The following is a 26,165-nucleotide window of genomic DNA, read 5'->3' as shown; positions in this document are numbered from 1 at the left end:
CCCGCAATTTGTAGCATTTCTCTCTGATCTTCACAACGCAATGGCTTTGTTTTATAAGCACAAAACCCACTGCCAGAGGCAGAACGATTTGTCCTGAGGCCCCACTTACGCTAGGAAAAAAGATCAGAGGCCAAAAAGAATCAAAGCGAGAGTCTTGGAGACCTGGGCTTGGGTAGCATCCCACTCTCAGGCCTTCCCATCCAGCGGGCCTTCAGGCCCCTTTAATGGGGCGGCGGAAGGGGCGGCCGGGGGATGTGGCGGCGCCCAATGGGCTGCGTGGAGCGTCACTTCCCGGCGGCGGGAGGCGAGTGGCGAGTGGCGAGTGTCGGGCAGGCTGGCGGGGGCGGGGCGGCCGAGGAGGCGTTGGCAGCGGGCTCGGACCCACGCGGCGCTGCGGCCCGCCTGGCCTGCAACGCTCCCACCGGCTCGGCGGCACGATGCCCTTTGACTTCAGGAGGTGAGTGAGACCCCGGGCCCGAGGCCCTCTGCAGCCGGCGACGACCCCCTCCTTCTTCTCTGTCCCCCGTTACGTGCAAATGCGACCCTGGTGCACTGTGCACGTCTCGGCAGGCCCTAGGGGACCGCGGCCTTCCTCGGGGTTCGAGCCCTACCCCCACCCCTCGTGCAGCCCTGGCAAGCCCTCGCACTCTCTTTCTACAGCGCGGTGTCCCCAGCTTGCCCCTGACATCTTTCATTCCCCTCCCCCAACCTGGGAACCAAATCTCCTCCCAAATCCCAAATAAAAGGAGCTCAGGCATCCCCAGGCTTTCTCCCCAGTCTTCCTTAGTGGACCCTGTCCTGGCTGACAGGTGGGGCCGCGCGCCTGGCTTTGCCCGGTAGGATCTGAGGGCTGCAGCCCCATTCAATCTGGCAGCAGCTGGAGAAGCTTAGTTCTTCAGAGCCTGAGAATCCTCTACCTACCAGATGTGGAGGCCTGTTCCCGCAAGCCATGGGGACAGTGCGGGAAGAGGAGGATGCTGGGATCTCGAGGTTCTGCAGAAGGGCCAGGCTTTCTGCAGGGACTACAGTGGGCGCCTTTGTAGGGTTCTTTGCCTCCTGGAATACCATTGTATAAGGCCAGGCCTTCTGGAAGCCTGCATGGGAAGGGCCTCCCCACCAGACATTCCCTTGACATAAGACGCTCTGAGATGCTCTGGGCTGTTGGGATACTTTGGAGGAAAAGGATTAGAATCCTGGCTGTACCTCTCTACCCAGCGGTTTAGTATGTTCTCAATGTTAGAAGCAAAGGCTTAGGGGGCAGCCCCTCACCGCTCAGCTGGCTGACCCCAGCAGGTGTCTGGGCATGCTCAAAATAGGGTTTCACCTCTTGCAAATTGGTACTAAAAATAAGGTCACCACCTGAAAGACAGGGACCGTAAGGCACCCCTGACCCAGTCTCCATCGCATGGAACTCAGAAGTAGGGCATCTATGACTGAGGAGATCTGTGAGCGCGCCCCACAGCCAGAGAACGGGTATTCCTCCATTGGTCACAGTTTTCCCTCATCCTTCTTCTCTTACTGATGTGTATAGAGGCAGGACAGAGTGACAACCAATCTAAAAACGGCCCAAGGTTCAGATCATGTTGTGGCATATGGGCAACCTGGAGTCCAGGCCCAGAGAGGACCTTGGTCTCAGACCTCTCAAACAGCCAAAGTGGTTTTTAGCACTGGGCACTGGTACTATCTGGAAAACCAGCTTCCTGCTTGCTTGAGGTAGCCCTGGGGTCCATAGCTGGGCTTAGACAAAAGCATACAGACCATGGCAGCTTTGAACCGGGAGGGCTTTGAGCCAGTTTTAGGGACACCCATTACCACAGTGTGCCCATGCAGAAAGAAGGGCAGTGGGCACATCCGGGTCCCTCAAACCTCCCAGGGTTGACCGGAAAGGGTACCAACCCTCCTCTGTCCCCACACGGTTCTGCAAGTTCTAGGGATTTTGAGTTTGTTAAAGAAGCCAATGTTCTTGTTACTTAATCTTGTCAGCTCTCTCCCCTGCCTGCATGCTGGAAGGGCTGGGCAGATCTGGGCTCCAGTTGGAAGTTTGGGGGCTGGGGGTAGGTGAGATGAAAAAAAAGAGAGAAAGGAAAACAGCTGGGGCCAGCTTTAGCCTTGTCAGGGCCTGCTTATTACCAACTAGTTTAAGGCATTGATATTTAAGGAGCACACCGCTCAACTCTCGGCTGCTACTGCCCTGGGGCTTTCTGGATGTGTCTCAGGCCCTGAGTGCCCGGGTGCCACAGGATCCCCACTAATGCCAGTTGAGAAAGTCCTTGCTTGCTGGGGCTCACTGGAGACCAGTAAGAATGGATTCCCCACCGTTCAATCTCCTCACGCAGGGTGAGCTGTGGGTCCAGCACATGTCTTCTCTTTCAGACATTGACATAGCAGAGCTCCAGGACTCACTGTGAAGGAAGGCTCCACCGTTCTACAGACCTTTACCACATACAGGGCCACTCATCGGCTTGCTGAGGGTTGTACCCAGTGTTTAGCCACCTGCCACTTGGACTATCATTAGGGGATGGGTGGCATATGGCACAACCCTGTAGAATTGCCAGAGGAGTGTGCATGTGTATGGGGGAGGGGGGGGGACGTGTCACATGACTGGGTTCTAGGAGTAGCCACTATATAAGCAAACTTGACATCCATCCCTTTGTCACTGAAGAGAGTGAATGAATCTTCCTTTTAAACCATGGTGGGGGTGACCCCTCTGGCAGAAGCCCTTTGCATGGATATACATAAAGCTGGAGTCAGAGTTTGGCCTATTGGCACTGAAGCCTTAGCTCTGGGCCACAAGGGGAATCTTGGAAAACCACCACTTTGTCAAACCTTTTAATAGTGGGGAGCACAGGGGGTGTATAGTGATTAGAACATCCCCATCCCCACCAGTTCAAGACCAAGGGGAACCCAGCTTCCTAACTTGGGTGTGTTTTCCTGCCCATGCTGCCCATGAAATGGGTATGATCGACATCCTCACATGAGACCAGGTGGCGTGTGGGACCAGCAAGCACTGTCCTCTGCCTGCCGCCATTATTGTACCCTTTGACCGAGGCACCGGCTCTATAATTAGCGAATTCTGCCATCTTCTCTTCCCTTTCATCAGCATCTGACCTCCTAAGGGCCAGGATTTATATCCAGTTTATATGTGGTTGTGTCTACAGGTGGAATGGTACTTGACTAGAGGTTCGCCCTTGGGCAAAACACACCTCTCCAGTTTGTCCAGTGTGATTGCATGTGCCAGCTGCTGGTGGAGAATTCTGCATCCCTCTTTCCTGATTTTGGTGCTTGGAGGAGAACCCAGGCAGGGCTCGTGCATGCTCAGCAAATTCTCTCCCATGGAGCTGCATCCCAAGGCCCTCTCTCCTCATCCTTGAATTGCCCTTTCTGAGTTTTAGGGGTTAAGGGCGGAGGTTGAGCCTTACATGATTACCATGTTTGCTTTGTTCCCGTTGAGCAGTTTTACTGATACTGATCATTGAACTCACAGAACTGGCTTTTGTTACCTAGGTCCGGGGGTGTTGTTCCCAGTTCCGGCTGGCTGGTGGCACTTGCTGCCTGTTACTCCAGAGGCTTTGACAGCCTCCCTCCCCAGAGCCTGAGCCCCACTTTCAGGAAAGAGGCAATGGCTAGCTCTGCCACAGTGGCAGTCCCCGTGTTGAAACCCCATGATCTAAGAGTGCTCCTCCCCTGGCTAGCTGTGTGCTCACATCAAGGAGGGATGGGGATGTGTGCTGCCTGTGGGGCAAGAAAGCTGACCTTGCAGCGCAGAGCCCAGGTTCAGATGCTGATCTGGGGGACCCAGTGCACAATGCAAGTTCAGTTCTGTTGGGTGACCCCGAGTGACAGCGCAGGTCATTTGCTTGTGGCACTGGCCCCATCATGACTTGGTTTGGTCTCCTCCACTGCTTTCTTTAGCTTTCCAAAGGTCTTCTCCCCTCAGGGGACTTGAGTGGACCTTGCAAAAGTCTCTCTCTCTCTTTCTGTCTCTTGTGTTTCCCTCTTTCTTGTTTGCAGTGCTGGGAATGGAACCCATGGCCTTGCACATGATGGGCATGTATTCTACCACTGAGCTACCCCACCCAGGTCCCAGCATGACCCACTTGAAGTTGGCTTGAGGTTTTTCTGCACCCTACTTTCAGTCTTCAAATGAGTGACGTTAATCTGAGAATCCAGTCTGGTTTCCTCAGGGTCTGACATGCCTTCCCCAGTGGGCCTTGCGGAAAACTGAAGTCCCTTACTCCCTGTGGTAGGCTAAGCTGACCAACCACTGAGGCTCTGACACTTCACTGTCAATTGAGGGACCAATACAAATGCCCCCATTTCTACCTTGGCATTCCAGGAAGAGCCAGAGACCGATGGGTTAGTCCACGTACTTCACGGCATGTTTATAAAAATATTACTGAAAATTCAGACTGGAGGGGAACAACCTGTAAAACCCAGGTTGAGTTTATTGAGCTTGTCCAGGTGCTGAGCCCTGTTGAGTGAGCGGCACTGGGGGAGTCTCACAGGAGTGACTTGTTCAACCCTCCCCTACACACACACACACACACACACACACATGGCAGGCCGTGAAGACCCTTCTTAGTCATCCCACTTTAGTGAGCAGGCCTGAGGTCGATTGCAGGAGCTGATACAATGCTGCTATTCCCTTGTAGAGCAGCAGCATGGGCTAGAAGCACTCTCTTTCCCGGTCCCTAAATTCAGAGAGAGGCAAAACCTCCTCTAAGAATGCATCTCCTTCCTCCTTGCTAACCCTGACCCAGCGTGCTCCTCGTGAATCTTTTAACCGTCTGCAGGCACTCCATGCTTCCCTTTCTACCCCCCTTTCCTCTCTTCTTCTCTCTATCACCTGATTCCATAATCTTCTAAAATTAATTTTTGCTAAAGTCCCCATCCCAAACGTAAATGTACCTTTTATTCGTCAGATGTGATTGTTGCCTTGGAGGCTCACTGCTGGAATAAACTCCCCCTTTCGAGCTCTTTCTGAACTCTTGGCTGGCTGATTCAGCTCAGTTGTTTTGGCCCAAACTCCTGTCTAAGCTGACTGATTCAAACTGGCTCCTCTCAGCTTCTGACTGAATTGCTCTACTTGGCCTTAAGCTAACTCTGGCAGTCTGTTCTAATCTTCTGGGTCCTTCTCGTTCTCTGGATAAGAGCCGTGTTCATGCACTTGCCTGGAACAGTCCCTCTCTGGCCATTTGGATTCCTGACTCTGGTAAGGAAGGCAGGCATTCGGCCTGAGGCTTGCCTCGCACCTCCAGATCAGTGAGGCAGCGCCTGGTTGCCCATGGGCATTGCTTGAAATCAGAACAGAGCTAGCTGTGGGTCTGCTAAAGCTTTTCAGTGAGTGATGCCAACCCAGAGGTGAGAAGGATTGCTCTGAGTTGGAAGAGTCATAGGCAGGTGGGCTGGAGCCCTCAGGGAGCAGGGCATTGGAGGAGCCCTGGTGGGCAACCCTGGAGAAAAGAGTTCTGGCTCTACCTGACCCTCCTGTTTGATCTTAAACAGTCTGGTTTTCTACTTCTACAGTGGCCAGTAAAGAGAGCCAGTCTCAGATCTCTCTCTCTCTCTCTCTCTCTCTCTCTCTCTCTCTCTCTGTGTGTGTGTGTCTCTGTGTGTGTGTCTGTGTCTGTGTCTGTGCTGGATATTAAGTGTAGGGCTAGGCTGCTATTCTCCCACTGAGTTATACTGTCACCCCTAATATTTTGAGATAGGACCTGCAAAATTGCCCATACTAGCCTGGAATTTGAGATCCTCCTGCCTTAGCTCCCCAAGTAGAAGGTTTGTAGGTGTGTGCACCCTGTCCTTTCTGTTAATATCTTTGCTTTTCAAACTGAAATCCAAAGGCCGTCAGCTTCACAGCAAACCTGGCGGGGGGTGGGGTCCATGCCCATCTTGACTCTGCATCTGTGCTCTGGCAAGCCTTGGGGATTAGAGCCATGCTGAGTTCTACAGAGCCTCCTCCTCTGTGCCACTGATTGGACCCCACAGTTCTTCCAACACTTAATGTGTTCTCCCCTAATGCTTGACTGCTCTTCTATAGCAGCCATGAAGGACTGCATGGAAGGACCCAGGGCCTGGGTCAGCCCAGTTGGTGCCAGATGTGTGGTCTAAGGAGCCCTGCTGTCTTGTGCCTGGCACCGTTTCTCAGAATACAGTTTGACCTGTTAAGGAAGGGCAATTAGCCTAATCATCTGTTGTCAGCTTGAGCGTGTAGGTCTATTAACCTAATTACATTGGTTATATATGTGGGAGGAGTACAGGATAGGCAGCCCTCCGGCACTCCTGTGTGTTTATTCTGAAAGTTCGTGACCCACAGGGAAAGCAGGAAGAAGCCCTATAAAAGCCACCTCACCCACAGAGGCTGCTGCACCTACTTACCTTGTTTCACAGCCATGGAGGTCGACCCCCAGACATTTTAGAGCTCAAAGTTGGTCTTCCAAGGAGGCCCTTGGTCCCAAGCACACCAGAAGGCACGGACTCCCTGTCCCGGAACACCAGCTGCCCTCCAGGAACCTGCCTGAAGCCTAGCTGGACAGGAAGCAAGGGCTATCTGAAATGCTCATCCAAATAGTGGGAACTCTGCCCGAGATGAGAGGCCTGGCAGTGGCCCAACTTCTAATGCAGTGAACTCACAGGTCTTATGTATATGTGTGCATTTTTGTGCTTATAACCCAATTTTAAAGATGCACAGAGGACCCAATATACAGCTCTCGAAGAATAGTCAGGTGGCTCGTGGGGAATTGAGAAGTTCTACATCAGCCCTGGGAAATGAAAACCGAAACAGCTGTAGCTGCCACTCACACCTGGCAGCTGCTGCCTGCCTGCTGGTCTGGAGTCCCAGCCGCTCCTTCAGCCTCCCTTCTTGCTCCCATTTGAGGCTGAGTCTTGGAAGTGATGTTTCTTGAAGTTTCTTAAGCACTGAGCCAGTCCGCACACATCACCGACAACCGTGCAGGTCCCAAGAGACAGACACAGGCAGTAAGACTTCGTTGTCTTTGCCTTATTTGCGTCTGTAATAACCATCCAATAAAATGGATGGTTGTGTGTATGTGTGTGTACTTCTAATGATATATAAGACACGCTTGTGAAGTCACAACTGCCATGTGGATACAGAACAGGTCCAGGACCCTAGCAAACTCGTGCTGTCACTTTATAGTCAGGTGGCGTTAAATTGAGTTTTGAATTGCAGGGAGAATACATGAGATCTGCCCTCCTGAGACACTCAACATGTTAGCTGTGGGCACATGTCGGCAGCAGGTCTACAGAAGGTAACCACAGTGTATCTGAAACTGTCTATGGAACAGTTCCCTCTGTCCCCTCCCTGGTCTGTGGCAACCACCACTCACTTCTCTGAGCTTGCCTGTTTTTAAGAGTTTGCGGAGAGGAGTCACTCTATGTTTGTCCTGTGGCTGGTTCACAGCATTTAGCATTAAGTCCCTCTATATGACCTCCTTTTTTAGTGCTGCGTAGTACTCCGATGTGTACTCACTATGCTTTCTTATCTGCTCATCTCTCAGGGGACCTTGGAGTTGTTCCCTCAGCTTGACTGTTGTGCTTAATCCTCATTGAACAGAGATGTGGAGACACTTCTTCATGAGATTCCTACTCAAACTTGTGGGGAGTAATAGATGCCAAGGAACGAGGTTGCTGGTTCAGGTAGTCTGTTTTCAATTCCCACGGTGGTTATGCTGTTGTTAGTCCCAGCAACCTGACTCCTTGCCCTCACCAGCCTTTACCTTTTGTCTTTAGATGACGTCATGCAGGGAGATATGAGGTGAAGCTCCAGGACTTGTTTGTAACCATGAACTTTTCCATTCATGCCATTTTGTTCCCCCATTTTGTTGGTTAGACTCTAAGATTTTATATATATATATATATATATATATATATATATATATATATATATATATGAATAAATGCCTAGGCTAAAAGCCTTGGATCTTTCCCTGACTAGCTCATACCTTAAACCCCTTTATTCTAGTCTAAGTTCTGCCAGGTGGCTGTGACCATTGTCCTCTGTCCGTGGGGCCAAATCTTCTCTTGGCATGACTGTCCCTCTCCCAGAACCCCCTCCTCCTACTGGGTGTCCCACCTTCTAATTCTGCCTCAGCTCATTGGCCAATCAACTTTATATTGACAATTGAATCTTTCAGAGAGTGCACGAGATTATCCCCACACCTATTTGCCTTGTACCCTCTACTCAGACCTTCTCATGGGCCACGAGTACTTTTGCTGTAGAGATGAAGGGCTCCCTGTATGTCTTGGATAGAGTCTCCTTGTCAGGTCTGTGGTTGGAGAATGTTTTCTCCCATCCCCTAGGTTGCTTTTTCTTTCCAGTAACTCTTTCCTCTGCTGATTCCGTATTAGAATAGGAACTTAGAGCCCAGAGCTGGGAAGTAACTGGCCAGGCACATAGCTACTGAGTTGTGTGCAAGACTGGAATCTCAGAGCTCACTGCAAGGATATCCTGCTTTTTCAGACACCCTGAGCATACTGGTTCTCATGAATCCTGGTGAGGCCTTGTCTGCGTCACATTCACACCAGAAGCTGTTAGTGCGTGGGAATTAGCTAAAACGTCCCCAGAGAGCTTTTGGAGTCCTGGTGTTGCTTGGCCTGCTCTGATGTTTTCCTGGGTCCCAGAGTCCATTCATGGTATACAGTGTCTCCAGACCTCCCAGGAATGTGACACAGAGTCTGGGCCAGGATGCTCTTCTCCATTGCAAATGCCCCAGAGGATGCCTGGCTGCTCTGAGCTGCCCCAAACCCTTCCCGTGTGGCAGGTCTCTCGTGATGGTTCTTTTCTCACCATTCGGTAGCTGGGGTACCCTGGACCACTGCAGGCCTTAGTTTTTCCCATTTGTAGATTAGAGTGCTCTTTCATTGCAGGGATCTGGAGAGGCCCTGGCCCAGCAGCTATTTAACCCCTGTATTCTCACTGGGACTGGTAGACCACAGTGACTGGGCACATGGTGTGTGACCATGGGAAGCAGGGCCCTGGCTCTGCAATGCCAGTGATGCACACCTGAGAGTCCCTGGGACAGGTTGGATCTGGGCTACCCTTTGCAGCAACCATAGGTGACATCAGTGTGCTTGCCTGAGAGGAAGGAAGTATCGCACTGAGATAATCCAAGAGCTGCCTGTGGCTAGCTAAAAAGTTGTGTCTGTGTGCAAAGGTGGCTTCAGTGTGTCTGTGTAGCCCTCATCTTTTAAGAGATGACAAAAACCTTAAAATGATGTACAGATGATCGGCTACAGACTCCAGTTTTGTTTCTGTTAACCCTCATTGTGGGCCTAACAAGTCTCTTGTGGGACACTGGCCGTATACAGTCCTGTGTCCCACTTTCTGGCCAGTGTGATCAGCATGTGTTCACTGGATGGACAAGGACTTTGAGCAGAGCCCCTGCGACTCTTGGCCAGAGGGGTATGTCAGGGTTCTGTTCTCACGGGCTGGTCTAGATGAGGGGTGAGGCTGGCTCTTGAGCTCCCCTCCGAGCAGCACTGGAGGTTGTAGCCAAGGCTAGCCAGCTCTCTCCTGAGGGGTGTGCCCTTCCTCCACTCTGAGTACCATCAGCACCCAGCCATCAGGCTCCCTGGGGCTGTGCTGCCCTGGCACGTAATGTGCCCACTGGGCAGCTTATATGTGGGCTAGGCCAGAGGCTTGCCGTGGGTCTCCTCGGTGCAGAGGCAGGGAGGAACTTTGTCCCCGCTGGCTTGAGAAAGGACCGTGGCTAAGATAGCACAGGGGCAGGTGACGCAGCTGAGATTTACGTGCCCGTGTGACGTTAGAGCTGGCTTTCTCAGCAGCCTCACACTCTGGAAGACGTGTTATCACTGGGGGGGGGGGGGGGATCCCACAGAAACCCCGAGGTTGGGTGTTATCTACTCAGTTGTATTTATGGTTTGTTGCTATGGAAGCTGGGGGTGGAGGCAGTGGTAGGCCAATGGTGAAGCTGGAGTGACTATTTCCTGTCACTGTGGACATCTTTGGGTAGGAAGTTACCATTGAGCACTGCTAAGGAGCGGCAGAGCAGGCGACAGGACTTCCTGTGTGGGCTCGCAGAGTGCCTTCCAGAGGCCGAAGCAGCCAGGTGTGGGCAGTTGTGCACTGGTCACTAGGACCTCCTGTGTGCCAGGGGTTCTGGGATCTGAGGTGCAGACAAACCCCTGTCCCTGACTCCTTGGGCTTGATTTTAGTTCTGACATTCTATTTCTCATTTTTAAAAACTCAGTGAACTTTCCATTTTGAACTAACTTTAGGTTTCCAAGAAGTTATAGATAAGGCAGAGCTGACCGCTGGCCCCACTGTGCACGCTGCCCATTGCCACATGGGTCATCCCAGCTCAGGAAGTGACAATGGCATAGGGTCAGTGTCCCATGCAGGCCTCCACGTGCCTTCATGCTGCAAATCCAGTCCCCACTGGCCAGGGCCATTGCACAATCCTTGACTTTCATGACCTTGGCTGTCTTAAGAGCTCTCCAGGGGCCATGCAACATATTTCCCTCCTGAGGCCTGCTGGCCTTTCTTACCAGTAGACCGGGTTGTGTGGGGCTGGGGAAGCAACCAGAGTGAGCAGGCCTTTCTGGGTCACCCTCTCAGGACACCAGAACCGCATGGCATGCATTCTGATCTCTACCTGTCCTGTCTTTCTTACCTTGCTGCTGATAAGCATTATGTTGGGAAGTGACAATCCAGTGCCAGGCCACCTTGGGTGACTCACACGGCAGTGGCCCCACAACAGTGGGCCGCTGGATTACTTTGTAGCTATGCAGCTATGATGGCACAGGTGAGGAGGTTGTGAGGCACAGGCTCAGTCGGGATCTAACTTCCTTTCATTGAAGGTCTGCAGGCTGGGATGTACTACCAGGGTGAGAGTGGGGAAGAGCCAGTAACAAAGGGTATAGGAACTAAGTCCTGAGAAACCTGGGAACCCAGGAGAGGTGACCCTGGGCATGTGATCTTAGCACTTGGAAGGCTGAGTCAGGAGGAGTACTCCAGGAATGAGGTCAGCATGGCCTATAGAGTAAGGCCCTGGCTCAGAACAAAATCATCTGTAGCTGTGTCTTATTTAGCACTGGAAAGTGTTCTAAGGAGCATGAGACGGCAGCTCTTACAGAAAACACCACCCCGAGGCATCACCCAGCTTCCTTCACGTGACTCTTTGGAAGCAAATTATCTCTGTCACATCTTAATTCATAGCCACGACAAAGAACAGCTATGACCTCGTATAGCAAAGCCCTGTACACAGTACGCACGCCGCGTGTGTCTTCATGTGGTCTTTCTCAGGTGTGCTCACCACATTGTCTGCTTTCTGTTCTCTGACTCATCCTTCTCACCCAGCCCTGACCCTGGTAACCACTCTCCTTTGAGCGTAGTGGGTTCTCCTTCCCTTCACATCTGCAGTTTGTTTTACTTCACCTCGTTTGTCTTCCATCTAGGTCCTTTCTGGCACAAGGCGGGATCTCTCTCTCTCTCTTTCTCTCTCTCTCTTTTGAAGGCTGAATAATATTCCACTGTGTCTGGGAGCTGCATTTTCTGTGTCCCTCCATCAGTGGTGGCTGTTCCACATTGTGGCTTTAGTGACTGGTGCTGTAGTCAGGGTGTGCAGGTAGCTTTTTGGGATTTCATTTCCTTTGGGTATGCAGAGAAGAGAGATTACTGGGTCGTTCTATTTTTGATTCCTTGTTTATGATACTGGCTATGCTAGTCCACACCCCTGACCCAGCTGTGTGCAAGCATTCTCCTAACTCTCCCCCACCCACACTTGTTGCGTTTTGGATCCAGTGGCTGCCGTGCTAATGGCTGTGTGGTGGTATCACAGACCATTTCAGTTTGCATCTCCTTGACAGTTAGTTGGTGTCAACCACCTTTTCGGTGTGTTCTTGGCCGTCTTGCTCATTTTTGAAAAAGTTTCTCAAATGCCCACCCATCTGCTTGCTTGTCTGCCCTTTAAATCTTGGGTATTAAACCCTTTAATCAGATACACAGCTTGCAAATGTTTCTCCCTGATTATCAGCCGCCTTTTCATTTGTCTCCTTTGCTGTGTAGATACAGAGTTTGCTGTAGTCTTAGCCATGTGTTTATTATCTGTGACACATTATTACTCATTTGTTACTCTTGTAGCCTAATCTGGTTGCTATTCAATAAGCCATATTCTGCCAGGTGCTGTGGTGCACACCTTCAATTCTGGCACCCAAGAGTCAGAGGCAGGAGGACTTTTATAAATTTGAGGCCAGCCTGGTCTACAGAGTGAGTTCCAGGACAGCCAGGGCTACACAGAGAAACCCTGTCTCAAGCCTCCCTCATCCCCCGCCCCCCACATCACCCCCTAAAAGTCATATTCCAAGCTAGTGATCTCTTCCAGGAATCTTGTGGTTTCTGGCTCTACATTTAGGTTAGGTCTTATGGTTTGTTTTTCTTTAATCCACATCAGGATGATTTTCACATGTGGAATAGGAAAGGCATACGATGGTCTTACCCTTTTACACGTAAAGGGGCAGGCTTCCGGGCACCGTTTACTGAAGGGATTATCTTCAACCCTTGTGTTCTCTTGATGCCCTTGCCAGTATGAGTTGACCATGTGTGATCTGCCCCCCAGGGCCTGTGCGTTGGTTTTTATGTTGGAATCATTCTGAGCTCATTACTATGGCTTTGTAGTATAATTTTATATCATGGAGTACGAAGTCTCCATCCCTGCTCTAGCTGTTTGGAGTCTTTTGTGGCTGCAAACAAGTCTTAGACTTTCTTCTGATTTCTGTGCAGTCTCGGGGTTAGAGGTGCCTTGGCTGCCTTTTTCTTTCTTTTTCTTTCTTTTCTTGCCTGACACGTCTGCTGATCCTGAGTGGAGGTGTGGAGAGCAGCACCCAGCCTTCTGCCGGATTCCATCAGCTGTGGAGTTTTCATAGATGACTCATGGCAAAGACCTTTCCCTCTCTCAAGGGTAGCTGCCGTCCTAAGCTTGTAGAGCCCCTCTGCTGGTGTGATGTTTCTCAGCTGCCAGGACAGACCAGCCTCGCAGGCCAGGGCTGGAGTGCGCACCTCGTGACCTCTTGTGTGCGTGCTGGGCAGGTTTCTGTCCCCTGCGTTCACCATGCACACTGGCTTGTTACTTTCCTGTGGTTCCTCTGGCTAGGTATTAGGGTGACATCAGCCTCATAAAAGGGTCTGTTAGGAATAACTCCTCCCAGCCTTCTTCCTTTTTGGGAGAGCTGATATCCTGGCATCGGTTGATTCTTTTTGCAGAGGCCAGAGACTTCAGCTGTGAAGCTGTCTTGTCTGTGGGCTTTTTCTTCATTGGGAGGTTTGTTTATTTAATCCAATTTCAGTATCTTTTATTCCTGGCTTCTTACTGGTCCTTACTGTAGACAGGGTAACAGGCTTTTCTGAGCTTATCCCTGAGGACTAGGATGTAGTGTTGGGCTCCAAGGACAGCATCTCACTACCTCTGCTGCCAGCTTCAGGTACCTCCTCCTCCAGGAAGCCCTCCTCCCCATTCCTCCCCAACACTGTCCATCCCTGACCACTTGGCCCTCCCACAGCCTCAGCTCTGTGCATGTGTCTCATAGGCCCTGTCATTTCCTCACTAGTGGGCTTCCAAGGCCGTGGTAGAGGGAGGTTTGTGCTGTCCTTAGCAGGACCTGGCCGAGAGCCTTGCACACAGTCAGGTGGTAGCCCCCAGGTGGTGTGCTCAGCAGAGGCACGGAGACGTTACAGGGCTAGCCATCTGCTTCAGGTCACAGTGAATCTGTACCTCTCTCAGCCTCAGTGACCTCGTTGAAAGGTCTAGGCACAATGATAATCATACCAGGACTGCTGTGAGTACCGAGTGAGCACTCTGATGTCTTAGCATGGGGCCTGGCCCCCTTGGGTGCTCATAACCTGTCTGTTGTATGGGAAGCACCGGCTCACCAGGCTGCTGGGGAGGATGGGTGAAGGGCAGACCCCCCAGAGGTGCTGCCTTTGCTGTCTGTCTGTCAGCTTCTTCCAGAAAGGACCCAAGAAGCTTGGCGTCTTCGTGCCACACAAGCTTGTTTTCTCCCCGTAAAGTCCGAGCAGAGTTGACGCTCTGCTTTCGTGGATACCAGGAGACCAGGTTCCTTCACTCAAAGTATATAACCTGCAAGGTAGGTTAGAGTACCACTCACTGTCTCTTGAGGGTAAGGAAGCGAGGTCTGGCCATGTGCCCTAGAGGAGAAAAGATGCTGTCATCTCTGTCACCATGACTCCAGTCAGCGCTGTCTGCCTCTCCCTTCCGCCAGTTTCTTTTCTCTTCCTTCATTGCCCCCCCCCCCCTCGAGACAGGGTTTCTCTGAAGCCCCACCTTGTCTTTGAAGCAATCATGTTTCTTTTAAGTCAGTGTTTGAAACTAACACTCCGACTGATGAGAGGTGACTTTACACATCATCAGAGCGGAGAAGCAGAGTCCCCTGCATAGACGCAGTCCCAGCTGCCGCCGGATCGGCTCTGTTTAAGAGGATCCAGCGATCCTCCGAGGCCCCAGTGCACACCTGAGCGTGCTGGTAGAGTACCATCCCCCCACATGCCCTGCTTTTCTATTCATACGCATCTCTGGTAGCTTCATTCATAAATTAGAGCCAAGAACTGCAACTAAGAATAAAGTAATGGTAATTGCGCACCACACTGGAAGGACGTTACCGAGTAAAACTGGGTTCCTTGAGCACAGACCCTGTGAATCTTCCATATGGGCGGTCTGATAACTCAGGTACAGCTGGTGTGCTTGGCTCACAGGGTAGGAGTCTAGGCTCCTCCCATGTTCTCAACTCCCTTCCTCTGGGGTCTGTCTATCCACTCCAAGTTAGAACATCACCAGCCGTGTTCATCGAAGGCCCACTCATTGCTGGCCCTGCCAGAAGCATGGATTCCCACTGTGGGTAAGAAGTGAGTGGGGTCCCGGGTGTGCTTGCCCTCCCTCCCTCTCTCTCTCCTCCCTCCCTCTTTCACTGGGGCTTCTGAGAAGCTAGGACCGCTTCCCCCATCAGCTGTTCTAGCTGCCAGGAGGATGGGTAGAGCTACAATATGAGTGGGTGTTTTCCACGCAAGTCCTGAAAAAGGAAGGAGCAGGTGGTGATAAGAGAGAGCTAACAGTGACGTGTTAACGAGGCCTCTTCCTCAGAAGGGCTCTCGTTGGCAGCCTCTGGGCTCCTTTGGGCTCTCTGGTTCCCCTTCTCTCCTCCCCAGTTGCTGCCAGGCTCTGCAGGCCACTGCGCTGTTACTTGGTACAAAACAATGGTCCACTTTTCTGTTCAGCTGACCCCTGCCTGCCCTGGTGGGGAACACACCTGAGAACATAGCCAAGTCCACCCACTTAGGGGGCCTGGCGCTGGACCCGGGCTCTGCACCTCTAACCCTGTGGGTATAGAAGGGAAGAGGGAGGGAAGAGACACTGACAACCTCCGTCACACAGCACTGAACCCTGCAGCCCCCATTGCGAGAGGACACCTCCCTCCTCAGGGATGGACTGGGTACTTTGTGGCTTCATCTCTCTGTTTAGATCATGTTCCTGGCCTTCTCCTAAGGGTATAAGCACACAGGAGTGGTTGGTCATGGGGCCCTGAGGAAAAGGAGACTCAGTTACTCGGACCCCACACTCTTCCGCCATCAGTCTACAGGCTTCCTTTGAAATGTCCGATGAGTCCCCAGAGTCCGCATGAGGGAGGTTAGGGGAGAGAGGACACCTCACTCTCCACATGCTTGAGAACTGGGCATCCTTGTAACAGGAGGAACCAGAGGCTCAGAGAGGTCAAGCTTGGCCCAGAGCCACACAGCTGGGAAAGTCAGAGAGCCAAGCTGTAGAGCAGTGCTCTCTGAAGCTCAGCTTTTGGCTTGATCACTTGACCTCGAAATCCATGTTGCTGGGTTGGGAACTCAGTCGTTATATTAGTAATCTGGCAGTTCTCCTCAGTTGCCTGGGGGCCGTGCTGCCCCTGGAGGGTCTGCATCAACTGACCCAGGAATCCACACCTTTACCAGCTGACTGTAGAAGTCCTTGGCCAAGCAGTCGGGGGCCCTGAACTGGGACCACCTTTCTGTACTCAGCCTCAAAAGCAGCCAATGGGACTTGAGAGTTTCCAAAGGCCTTTGAAGACAATTCGGAGTCTCCACAGATAAGGACTTTGAGGCCCCAGGGGAGGGCGAGTGACACTTTGGTGCCACACAGCTGGAAAGAAGGTCACAGGAACACAGATTTTTCTTGGCTGATGATGTAGGAATCCTGTAGCCATGTTGCTGAGGGCTCAGTGCCAGCTTCCTGAGCCGTGGACCATAGCGTGAACTTTATGCAGGCTACCTTTGCACAGCTGTGATCTAGTGAAGTGTCAAAAGTGAGCTGTCACATTCAGCAGGTAACGTGTGTTAAAAAGTACTCGGAAAGCCGGGTGTGGTGGCGCATGCCTTTAATCCCAGCACTTGGGAGGCAGAGGCAGTCGGATTTCTGAGTTCAAGGCCAGCCTGGTCTACAAAGAGAGTTCCAGGACAGCCAGGGCTACACAGAGAAACCCTGTCTCGAAAAACCAAAAAAAAAAAAAAAAAAAAAAAGTACTCGGAAGCCGGGCATTGGTGGTGCACGCATTTAATCCCAGCACTCAGGAGGCGGAGGCAGGCAGATTTCTGAGTTCAAGGACACAGAGAGAGAGTCTGTCTCAAAAACAAAACAAAACAAAACAAAACAAAACAAAACAACAACAACAAAAAACCAAAACAACAACAACAACAAAAGTACTTGGAGTTAGACTGGGCGCCGTGTGCTAAGGATCTGCAATATTGGATGCTAACAACAGCCTGGTCTCAGGTAAGGAGGCTCAGGTAACTTGCCCCAGGTGACAAAGCCAGCAAGTGGTAGAGCTTAGAGTCTCCCAGGCTGCCTGCCAGGGCTCATGGTAAGCGGAGGTGCCCACTTGCAGATGCTTGTGACAGGGCGTAGGTTTTGACTGCTCAGTTTCAGAAAGATGGAAGGGAACAGTGTGGTGACAACAGTGTCATCACCCAGTGCAAATGGAGGACCTGTCACTGTGCTTGGGTCTCACTCTTAGCCATTTCCTTGACCAAGAACGCCGCCGGGTGGAGAGTTGCTGTGCACAGCTCCTGCACCCTCAAGAAGTACAGAAGTACAAGTACAGAAGCCTGAGAGGGGGTGCAACAGGCAGCTCTTGGTTTCCAAGGGAGGGAGCTGAGCTGTTGAAAACATGGAGTCCTTGTCCAGATTCACCAGCAAGCCGGTGGCAGCAACTGACTCTGGCTTTCCTCACCTACAAAACTGGGTCAAACCGGAGGCCAGGTGGTTTGTCACATATGAGTTAACCCCGAGTCAGGGAGGGTGTAAGAAAGTTTCCCGTCTGGGCCAGGTCCCTCACCGTACATGTCACCTCTGCCTGCTCCCTCATGCCCCTGAGCATGACAAGTCAGCCATCCAGGATTCTGTGCTGGGACAGCTGGGGTGGGGTCAAGTTGGGGGTGGGGAAAACCCAGGGCTTCTCGTGGGCCTGGGTCCCATCTCTGCACTCCACTTGCAGTGTTTCCATGGGCTCCTTTCTCACTACACTGTGAGCTGGTTCACTGGGCTGCAGGAAGGGCTGCTTGCAGAGAGCAGAAGCTGGCTGAGCCCCGGGTTCCTGTGGCTCCTAAGCCAAAGTTCGGACTTACCTTTTCATGAAACTTCCAGATAGACTTGATCTAGCAGGATGCAAACCAGGACCCTCGAGCTTATATCAATAAAGGAAATTGGCTTAAATGCAAGCATATGGGAATATTTTAGCTTTGATTTCTCACACTTGTTTGAAAGTGAGCCTTGCTGACCACTGACTACATGGCAGTCAGTAGCCAAGGCTGAGGTGCTGCTGGATCCTCCCCAAACACACACACACACACACACATGCGCGCGCGCGCGCGCTCTCATACACTAGTACGAGCAGAGTGCGCACACACGCCCTTGCTTCCTGATGGGCTGGTTTATGGAGATGACAGAATCTAGGGGAAATGAACTCGGGAAAAGCTCTAGCACTCTGAAAGTGGGGAGGTGTAGCCGGGTCTGTGGTCAATTCGGGGACCTTAGTTGCTGCAAGGGTCTGTCTGGAATGTCAGAGCTATCATTGGATCAAACTGAATCCTCAGTGGTCTTCAGGAGCCTGGGTGTCTAAGACCGACTCTGGGGTAAAAATGTTTTTGCTCCATGACTCAAAGCAAGGTATATAAAGTTCCTGTGCCCCCCTTTTCTCATTTGCCCAACAAGCACCGTGGGTCACTGATGTGAGACGCATAGTGCCGAGTGCCCACAGCTACTACTGTGCTTCAGTGCTAAGAGTGCAATCCAGGTCCCCATGCATGCTGGCGCTCTTCCACTGAGCCATACCCCAGCTGGAGACCAAAAGGGTGCTCCCAAGGTTGCTGGTGAGAGTATCCGAGACTCCAGGTGGTTTTCCTGGTAGCAGAACCAGCTGAGGAAGGGTGGCGGAAACCTCTGATTATCGTCTATATTTGATGGCTGGGGACGTGAGTATGGGGTGTGGGGTTGTGTTTCATGCTTTTACCTTGAGTGCCTCCCTTAAAAGTGCAGCAGTGGCCAAGATACAGAACAATAGAGTGAGAGGGATGGCTTCTGATTTTCTAGAACATAGGTGGGGTCTGCTCTGGTGTCCTTAGGCAGAGATTAGCCTGCAGGGCCTGGATTCTGTCAGCAGTTATTAAATCAAAGTGGTGACAGAGTGTCTAGCGCAAGCCACCTCCTTAGAAGGGGCAGCAGGGACTGGGCTGGGGTGGAGGTGTGTGTCTCTCTATGGAAGGAGTCGGTGGCTGTCTTTGGGGAAGACAGTATGGACTAGTCACTAAGTTCTCAGTGTCCCAGTATCAGGGAACACTCTGTCTTGATCACCATTAGGTCCTTGGGGTCAAGGGACATGCCAAGGGCACTGAAGACACAGAAGAATGTGGCAGAGCTATGGAGTGAGTGTGCAAGCCCTGTCCTATCCTGGCTGAGGAGAGCCCTTCCTTCTCAGGACACTGGAGTTTCCATGAGATAAGACTTGGGAGTTCCTCAGCCCTGCATCCAGCCATGATGGACAGACAGCATAGGAGTGTCGGTCATTATGGTTTTACACAGTTATTCCTGTCTCTAGACCTTCATACAGGCTTCTGTGTGATACTGGAGTCTGATGGTAAAGGGTTCAGCTATCCTTTCAGAAGTTTCCCACTACCTTGTGATAATGGCTTAGAAAAGAGAGGTATGTGGTTCCATCTGAGGTGGGGACCTTACGGGGAGCCACCAAATGTCCTACAAGTACTTATGTGCATGTATGTGCACAACATAGGAGTATGTACATATGTGAGGCTGTGTACTTGTACCCGTCTGTGCCTCAGTGGCCTCACAGTTAAGTTAAGGCATCCCAGTGTGGAACGTGGGACCTGGGCTTCATGTCCCTTCACCAGCTGCTTTAGGTGCTGTTATTTCAGATAATTGCCCAGAAACCATGCAGTATGCAGTGTGCCACAGGACCAGCTATCATGGTAACTTGATTGGCCTCAAGGTCTCCTCTTGCTTCAGGGAGAAGCAAGCAGAGAAATCCTGCCCTCAGCCCCCTGCTGCATGGGCTGGCTTTTTTGTTGTTGTTGTTGTTTTGTTTGTTTTTTTTTCTATTTATTTATTTTTTTAAATTTTTAATATTTTTATTACATATTTTCCTCAATTACATTTCCAATGCTATCCCAAAAGTCCCCCATAGCGCCCCCCACTTCCCTACCCACCCATTCCCATTCTTTTGGCCCTGGCATTCCCCTATATTGGGGCATATAAAGTTTGCAAGTCCAATGGGCCTCTCTTTCCAGTGATGGCCGACTAGGCCATCTTTCGATACATATGCAGCTAGAGACAAGAGCTCCGGGGTTCTGGTTAGTACATCATGTTGTTCCAACAATAGGGTTGCAGATCCCTTTAGCTCCTTGGGTACTTTCTCTAGCTTCTCCATTGGGAGCCCTGTGATACATCCAATAGCTGACTGTGAGCATCCACTCCTGTGTTTACTAGGCCCCGGCATCGTCTCACAAGAGACAGCTATATTTGGGTCCTTTCAGCAAAATCTTGCTAGTATATGCAATGGTGTCAGCGTTTAGAAGCTGATTATGGGATGGATCCCTGGATACGGCAGTCTCTAAATGGTCCATCCTTTCATCACAGCTACGAACTTTGTCTCTGTAACTCCTTCCCTGGGTGTTTTGTTCCCAATTCTAAGAAGGGGCACAGTGTCCACACTTTGGTCTTCATTCTTCTTGAGTTTCATGCGTTTAGCAAATTGTATCTTATATCTTGGGTATCCTAAGTTTTGGGCTAATATCCACTTATCAGTGAATACATATTGTGTGAGTTCTTTTGTGATTGTGTTACCTCACTCAAGATGATGCCCTCCAGGTTCATCCATTTGGCTAGGAATTTCATAAATTCATTCTTTTTAATAGCTGAGTAGTACTCCATTGTGTAAGTGTACCATAATTTCTGTATCCATTCCTCTGTTGAGGGACATCTGGGTTCTTTCCAGCTTCTGGCTATTATAAATAGGGCTGCTATGAACATAGTGGAGCATGTGTCCTTTTTACTGGTTGGGACATCTTCTGGATATATGCCCAGGAGAGGTATTGCTGGATCCTCCGGTAGTACTATGTCCAATTTTCTGAGGAACCGCCAGACTGATTTCCAGAGTGGTTGTACAAGCTTGCAATCCCACCAACAATGGAGGAGTGTTCCTCTTTCTCCACATCCTCGCCAGCATCTGCTGTCACCTGAATTTTTGATCTTAGCCATTCTGACTGGTGTGAGGTGGAATCTCAGGGTTGTTTTGATTTGCATTTCCCTGATGATTAAGGATGTTGAACATTAGCCGGGCGTGGTGGCGCACGCCTTTAATCCCAGCACTCGGGAGGCAGAGGCAGGAGGATTTCTGAGTTCGAGGCCAGCCTGGTCTACAAAGTGAGTGCCAGGACAGCCAGGGCTACACAGAGAAAAACCAAAAAAAAAAAAAAAAAAAAAAAAAGGATGTTGAACATTTTTTCAGGTGCTTCTCTGACATTCGGTATTCCTCAGGTGAGAATTCTTTGTTCCGTTCTGAGCCCCATTTTTTAATGGGGTTATTTGACTTTCTGGAGTCCACCTTCTTGAGTTCTTTATATATATTGGATATTAGTCCCTTATCTGATTTAGGATAGGTGAAGATCCTTTCCCAATCTGTTGGTGTTTTTTTTTTGTCTTATTGATGGTGTCTTTTGCCTTGCAGAAGCTTTGCAGTTTCATGAGGTCCCACTTGTCAATTCTCGATCTTACAGCACAAGCCATTGCTGTTCTATTCAAGAATTTTTCCCCTGTGCCCATATCTTCAAGGCTTTTCCCCACTTTCTCCTCTATAAGTTTCAGTGTCTCTGGTTTTATGTGAAGTTCCTTGATCCACTTAGACTTGACCTTAGTACAAGGAGATAGGAATGGATCGATTCGCATTCTTCTACATGTTAACAACCAGTTGTGCCAGCACCATTTGTTGAAAATGCTGTCTTTCTTCCACTGGATGTTTTTAGCTCCCTTGTCGAAGATCAAGTGACCGTAGGTGTGTGGGTTCATTTCTGGGTCTTCAATTCTATTCCATTGGTCTATTTGTCTGTCACTATACCAGTACCATGCAGTTTTTATCACAATTGCTCTGTAGTAAAGCTTTAGGTCCGGCATGGTGATTCCACCAGAGGTTCTATGGGCTGGCTTTTGATGTCCCCCTGTACTACCCGGGTCCAGGGACCAGAGACGGGCCAGAGGTATCTGCCTAGACGTGTCTCACGTAGTGAGTCAGGTCAGCCTGGACTAAAGAGTAAGACTCTTAATCTCAAAAGAGCCAGAACCAAGTCGGGCGTGGTGTCGCACGTCTTTAATCCCAGCACTCAGGAGGCAGAGGCAGGCGGATTTCTGAGTTCGAGGCCAGCCTGGTCTACAGAGTGAGTTCCAGGACAGCCAGGGCTATACAGAGAAACCCTGTCTCGAAAACAAACAAACAAACAAACAAAAAGAGCCAGAACAGGTGGGGAAGGCCTATAGTCAGCAGCATTGGGGAAGGTCAGGAGTTCAAGGTCATCCTAGGTTGTATAGCAGGTTCCAGGACAGCCTGGTGTCTCAGCAACAATAGCGACAACTCCTATCCCCATTAAATAGCACCACTGTGGGTTCCAGGCCCAACATGGAGGTGTGGCATGGTGTAGCAGCAAGCATGAACTCTGGATCTCCCAGGCCCTGACCGCCCTGCAGTCTGCCTGGCTGGGGCTTAGTCCTTCACTTCTCTGTCCTTTAACTTCCTGGCTTGGAAATGGAGGGAGGCCTGGATCCTGCCTCTCAGGGACACCGAAAAGTCCAGGCCAGGCTCTTGTGTGCCTGGTGTGTCGGAAGTATTCAGCCATTGATTGTTGCTAAGGGACCACATGGGACTTACCTGAAAAGCAATTTCAGAAACAGAAACCAAGGCCCAGGAGCGTAACTTCATGATGGTTTCCCGCCTCCTTTAAATGACTGTTCTAGGCGGGCTCTGCACACGTGCTGCTGGAGCTGCTGGAGTCAGACTTGCTCAGGCCCCCTGCCCGCCAAAGAGAAGTTAGCTTCTGAGAGATCACCTGACCCATAGATACTCGGCCACTGGGGCTCCTAAAATGAAGCCTTTAAAGAGCTGCTTGGGGTATTGGTGTTGGACAAGGCCACTATGGGGCTGAGTGCCCTTAGTGGGGCAGGCACAGCGTGAGTGTCACAGGTCACTGCGTCAGCCCCCGTCTCCCCTCCCCAAGTGCTGTTTCCTACATTCCTACGGCATGAGTGGGAACAGAAGACAGTAAGGGACAGGAGGACAGGAGGACAGCATCCTGCCTCGTCATTCATGCTCTCCATCCCATTCCCCAGGCTTCTGCACAGGCTCGGCTGGGCCAAAACTTCAATGCAAATCAAATCTACTAAGCCAACTCAAATCTCAGCCAAACGTCCCAAACGTCCCTGGTCTGTTTATCACTCACGCAATGACAGCTGCATGCCACTGATCGGGCAGAGGATGGGTGTCCACCCGACCTCTGTGGACATGGTGCCCACCCTGCTGAGACTTGCTTTCCACAGGAGTCCATCACCAAAAGTTTTCTAGCAAGAATGCCCAGAGCTTTAAGTTTGTTCAGGATTCTAGAAGGTTCTTCCATGGTCTTTATTCTGAGGACTTAATGATAAACAGAGCTGGTTTGGTGCTGGTACAGAAAGTTCCAGGCTGCTCTGGAGGAAAAGGCCGTTATGAATGGGTCTTCATGGTAGGTAAGCAGTTCCCTGAGGCCTGGGAAGGAGCATGCCCTCTGGGCTTCATATAGCCAGGACCAGAGGTCTGCAGGCCAGGGATTCTCAGGGTGGGTGCCTGCACAGGCTCAGCTCTAACAGCAACCCATCAGGCTGGCAGCAGCTGGCTCTGGCAGCAGCTGGTCTGTCTGCCAAGATCTCTCTTTGATTCACATTTTCCACATTGAAAGATGTTTTGAAAACCTTGACCTTCAATTCATCACATGTCCCTTATTAAATTGTAAGTCACATCCAGCCAGTTAATGAAAAGACAATGGGCGGTGACGCAGTACAAGGCATCTTGGCAGGAGCTCACCAAAGCACTCTAGCCACAGAAGACCTGACCTAGTGATACCCGTGTTCCAGGGCAGACAGCATGTCACAACCGTGAAGGGCTGGGCTTAAGAGAGTGGCAAGGCTGCAGTAAGGCTGGAGAAGCGGGGATATGCTGAACATTCAGCAGGGCCCAGGCAGGTAGACGGAAACCCGACTTAAAAGAGGCAGAACCCACCGGGGAAGGTGGGAAGGAGTCACACGTTTGACTGGAAGAGAAGCAAGTGGTAGATGTGTGAGGGGGTCAGTGTGGCAGGGGCTTCTTAGACGCAGGCACGTAGACAAATGTGAGTTGGAGGGAAGAGATGGCATTGTGACATTGTAGTGTCTGTCCCCAGTGAGTACTGTGAGGTGGGAGGGCAGTGAGAGATGGAATAGACAGCTGAGGTGGACCTTCACATGCTGGTCACTTGGTGGGAGCCACAGAAGGTTCTAGAACAGATGTCATTCTGAGGAAGGTAGGAGCAGCTGCATGGAGAAACACGTAGGTGCAGAAGAAAGTAGCTGAAGGCCTGGTGGCATGGGTAGGCCCAGTTTCAAAGATGGCAGAGGGTGTGCTCTCCCTTCTAGGCCGACTGTCCGTCACCTTGCCTCGTTCATGGAGGCGGGGCAGAGAACGAAGACTGAGTTCTAGCTTGCCTCCTTGGCCTCACTCCTCACTACCTCCACTTACCACCGGAAGCAGCAGCGTTCTGCCTCTCTCAGGGGTGTGGCAAGAGTGAATGAAGCACTGCGCATAGAGAGTGTTAGGAGAGTACTGGGTGTGCAGATAGCTCTAGGTGAGTGTCACCAAGGGCCAGAGAGCCTACACGGGGACACCCCAGCTGGGTCTCCCGTGGGCCAGTAGACTTTAGGGCCATGTTGACATATGTCCATGCCCATTCACACTCTCTGTCTTGACTCTTGCACTGGTGAGCAAGGGAACCCGTGGGGCTTCAGTTTGCTCACTGTGAAAGGGGATGGAGGCCAGTGCCTGGCTCACGGCACTGTTGCAGAGGTGAAGTGGCCTGCTTGACGCTGGAGAAGGACTTGGCGATGGGCATGGCTGGGGTCAGTCCTCATTCACATCCAGGTTGTTGACACTTCCATAGTAGAAGCATCATTTCCTGTCCAGTGCTTTCAGGAAGATGTCTCTCCTCTCTTCCTGTCACTTCCTTGTAGAGACTCTGGACCGGAGACTCCTCCCCTCCCCCAGCCCCAATGAGTCTTGAAGTCTTGGCCAGACTTGTGTGTAGTAGGGAATGGTCCCAGCCTGGGCTCCACCCCTTGCTGGCCATGGGAAGTTGTGTAGGTCTGTCATCACTGTGGCGCTGCCTTCTCATCTGTAACAATGGGCTGATAACCCACACATTGTGTGAGGGCAAAGCTGTGTGGCACACATGAACTACTGCGTGTGCCATCTCCAGGGCCAGAAGCCTCTTGTAGCATCCTCTTAGGCAGGAGAGGATCCTGGAAGAAGGGTTCACAGAAGAGTCACAGGTTCAGGGCAGTATCCCAGGATCTTCAGCACAGAGTGGGCTGGAGGCATCTCAGTCAAGTATTCCAGGGTCGTGGTATGTGACAGTGTCAACCCAGCCCAGGAGCAGGAACAGCTGTCCACCCTGGCCAGCCAGTGTGCACACTGGTCAAAGTTTGTTGTCTTAGCTTTTTTAACACCCTGCGAATATGGGAGCAGCCATCCCTACTGTCCAAGGGTCGAAGCTGTTGCAGGCTAGGCATGTGGTAAGAAAGCCCTGACAGGGCATCTGTCAGTAGCCTGGGGGCATACCCTGGAAGTCTGTTTGTGGTCCTCTTCTCCATACCTTTCCTTATAGCTTCTTAGGCTGCAGGGCTGGGAGGCAGTGTGTGGCCTACATAGAAGACTCTGCATCACATCAGAGAATTAGCATGGCCGGCATCTAGGCGGACCCCAAGTTCTTCTCTCTGCCCTGCATCCCCTCTATACCCCTGCTAGGGTCACAGCGGGGCCGATCCCTGTAAATACCAGTCCGCTTACATGTGCATTTTTCCTCTGTGATCTTCCTGTTTTGATGAGACACTGCCTTTGGCCGCACGGGTTCCCTAGGGGACTGCGGTCCTGAGGCCCAGCCCTAGCCAGTCATTCAGGAATTCTGCTTCCTGGCACCCCACACCCTGCACATTCCACCAGGGCTAGCGCCTCCTGCTCTGCGTGAATGGGGTCTGCCTTCCCCATTCCCACGGTTCCCATGGCCACTTCCTTATCACCCTCCCCAGCTGACTGAAAAAGGCCACATTCCAGGGCAAAATTAGACTCACCCTCCCTTTCTGTTTTCCTCCAGCGGGCAGGAGAGTTTGCTAGAGTAGACTGGCGCTGGAGCCCACGGGTACAGGGAACAGACTTGCTGCTTGGCGTGTCCCCTGAATCTATCACTTTGGTTCTTGGATCATTTGAGGAATGCACTGGGTTTCTGCTGTATGCCAGGAAAAGCCCCAGGGACTGGGCTTACAAACATGGGGTTGTAGAGTGTAGCATGGGTACAG

The 26,165-nt window shown here is 51.3% G+C and overlaps 1 protein-coding gene across 1 annotated transcript in view; it reads left to right on the top strand.

The window, feature by feature from the left end:
- Positions 1-306: 306 nt before the first annotated feature.
- The window catches only part of Ergic1 (endoplasmic reticulum-golgi intermediate compartment 1), a 97,244-nt gene continuing 71,385 nt past the window's right edge, over positions 307-26,165 (top strand). Inside the window, exon 1 of the mRNA XM_085832533.1 lies at positions 307-457. Coding sequence (XP_085688659.1) covers positions 438-457 — 20 coding nt within the window. The 5' untranslated portion in view covers positions 307-437. The remainder of the gene's footprint in view (positions 458-26,165) is intronic.

The sequence above is a fragment of the Mus caroli genome, unplaced genomic scaffold (assembly GCF_978045245.1).
Source record: "Mus caroli unplaced genomic scaffold, Mus_caroli_1 scaffold_18, whole genome shotgun sequence".
Lineage (NCBI taxonomy): Eukaryota > Metazoa > Chordata > Mammalia > Rodentia > Muridae > Mus > Mus caroli.
This window is presented reverse-complemented; position numbering and strand designations above follow the sequence as displayed.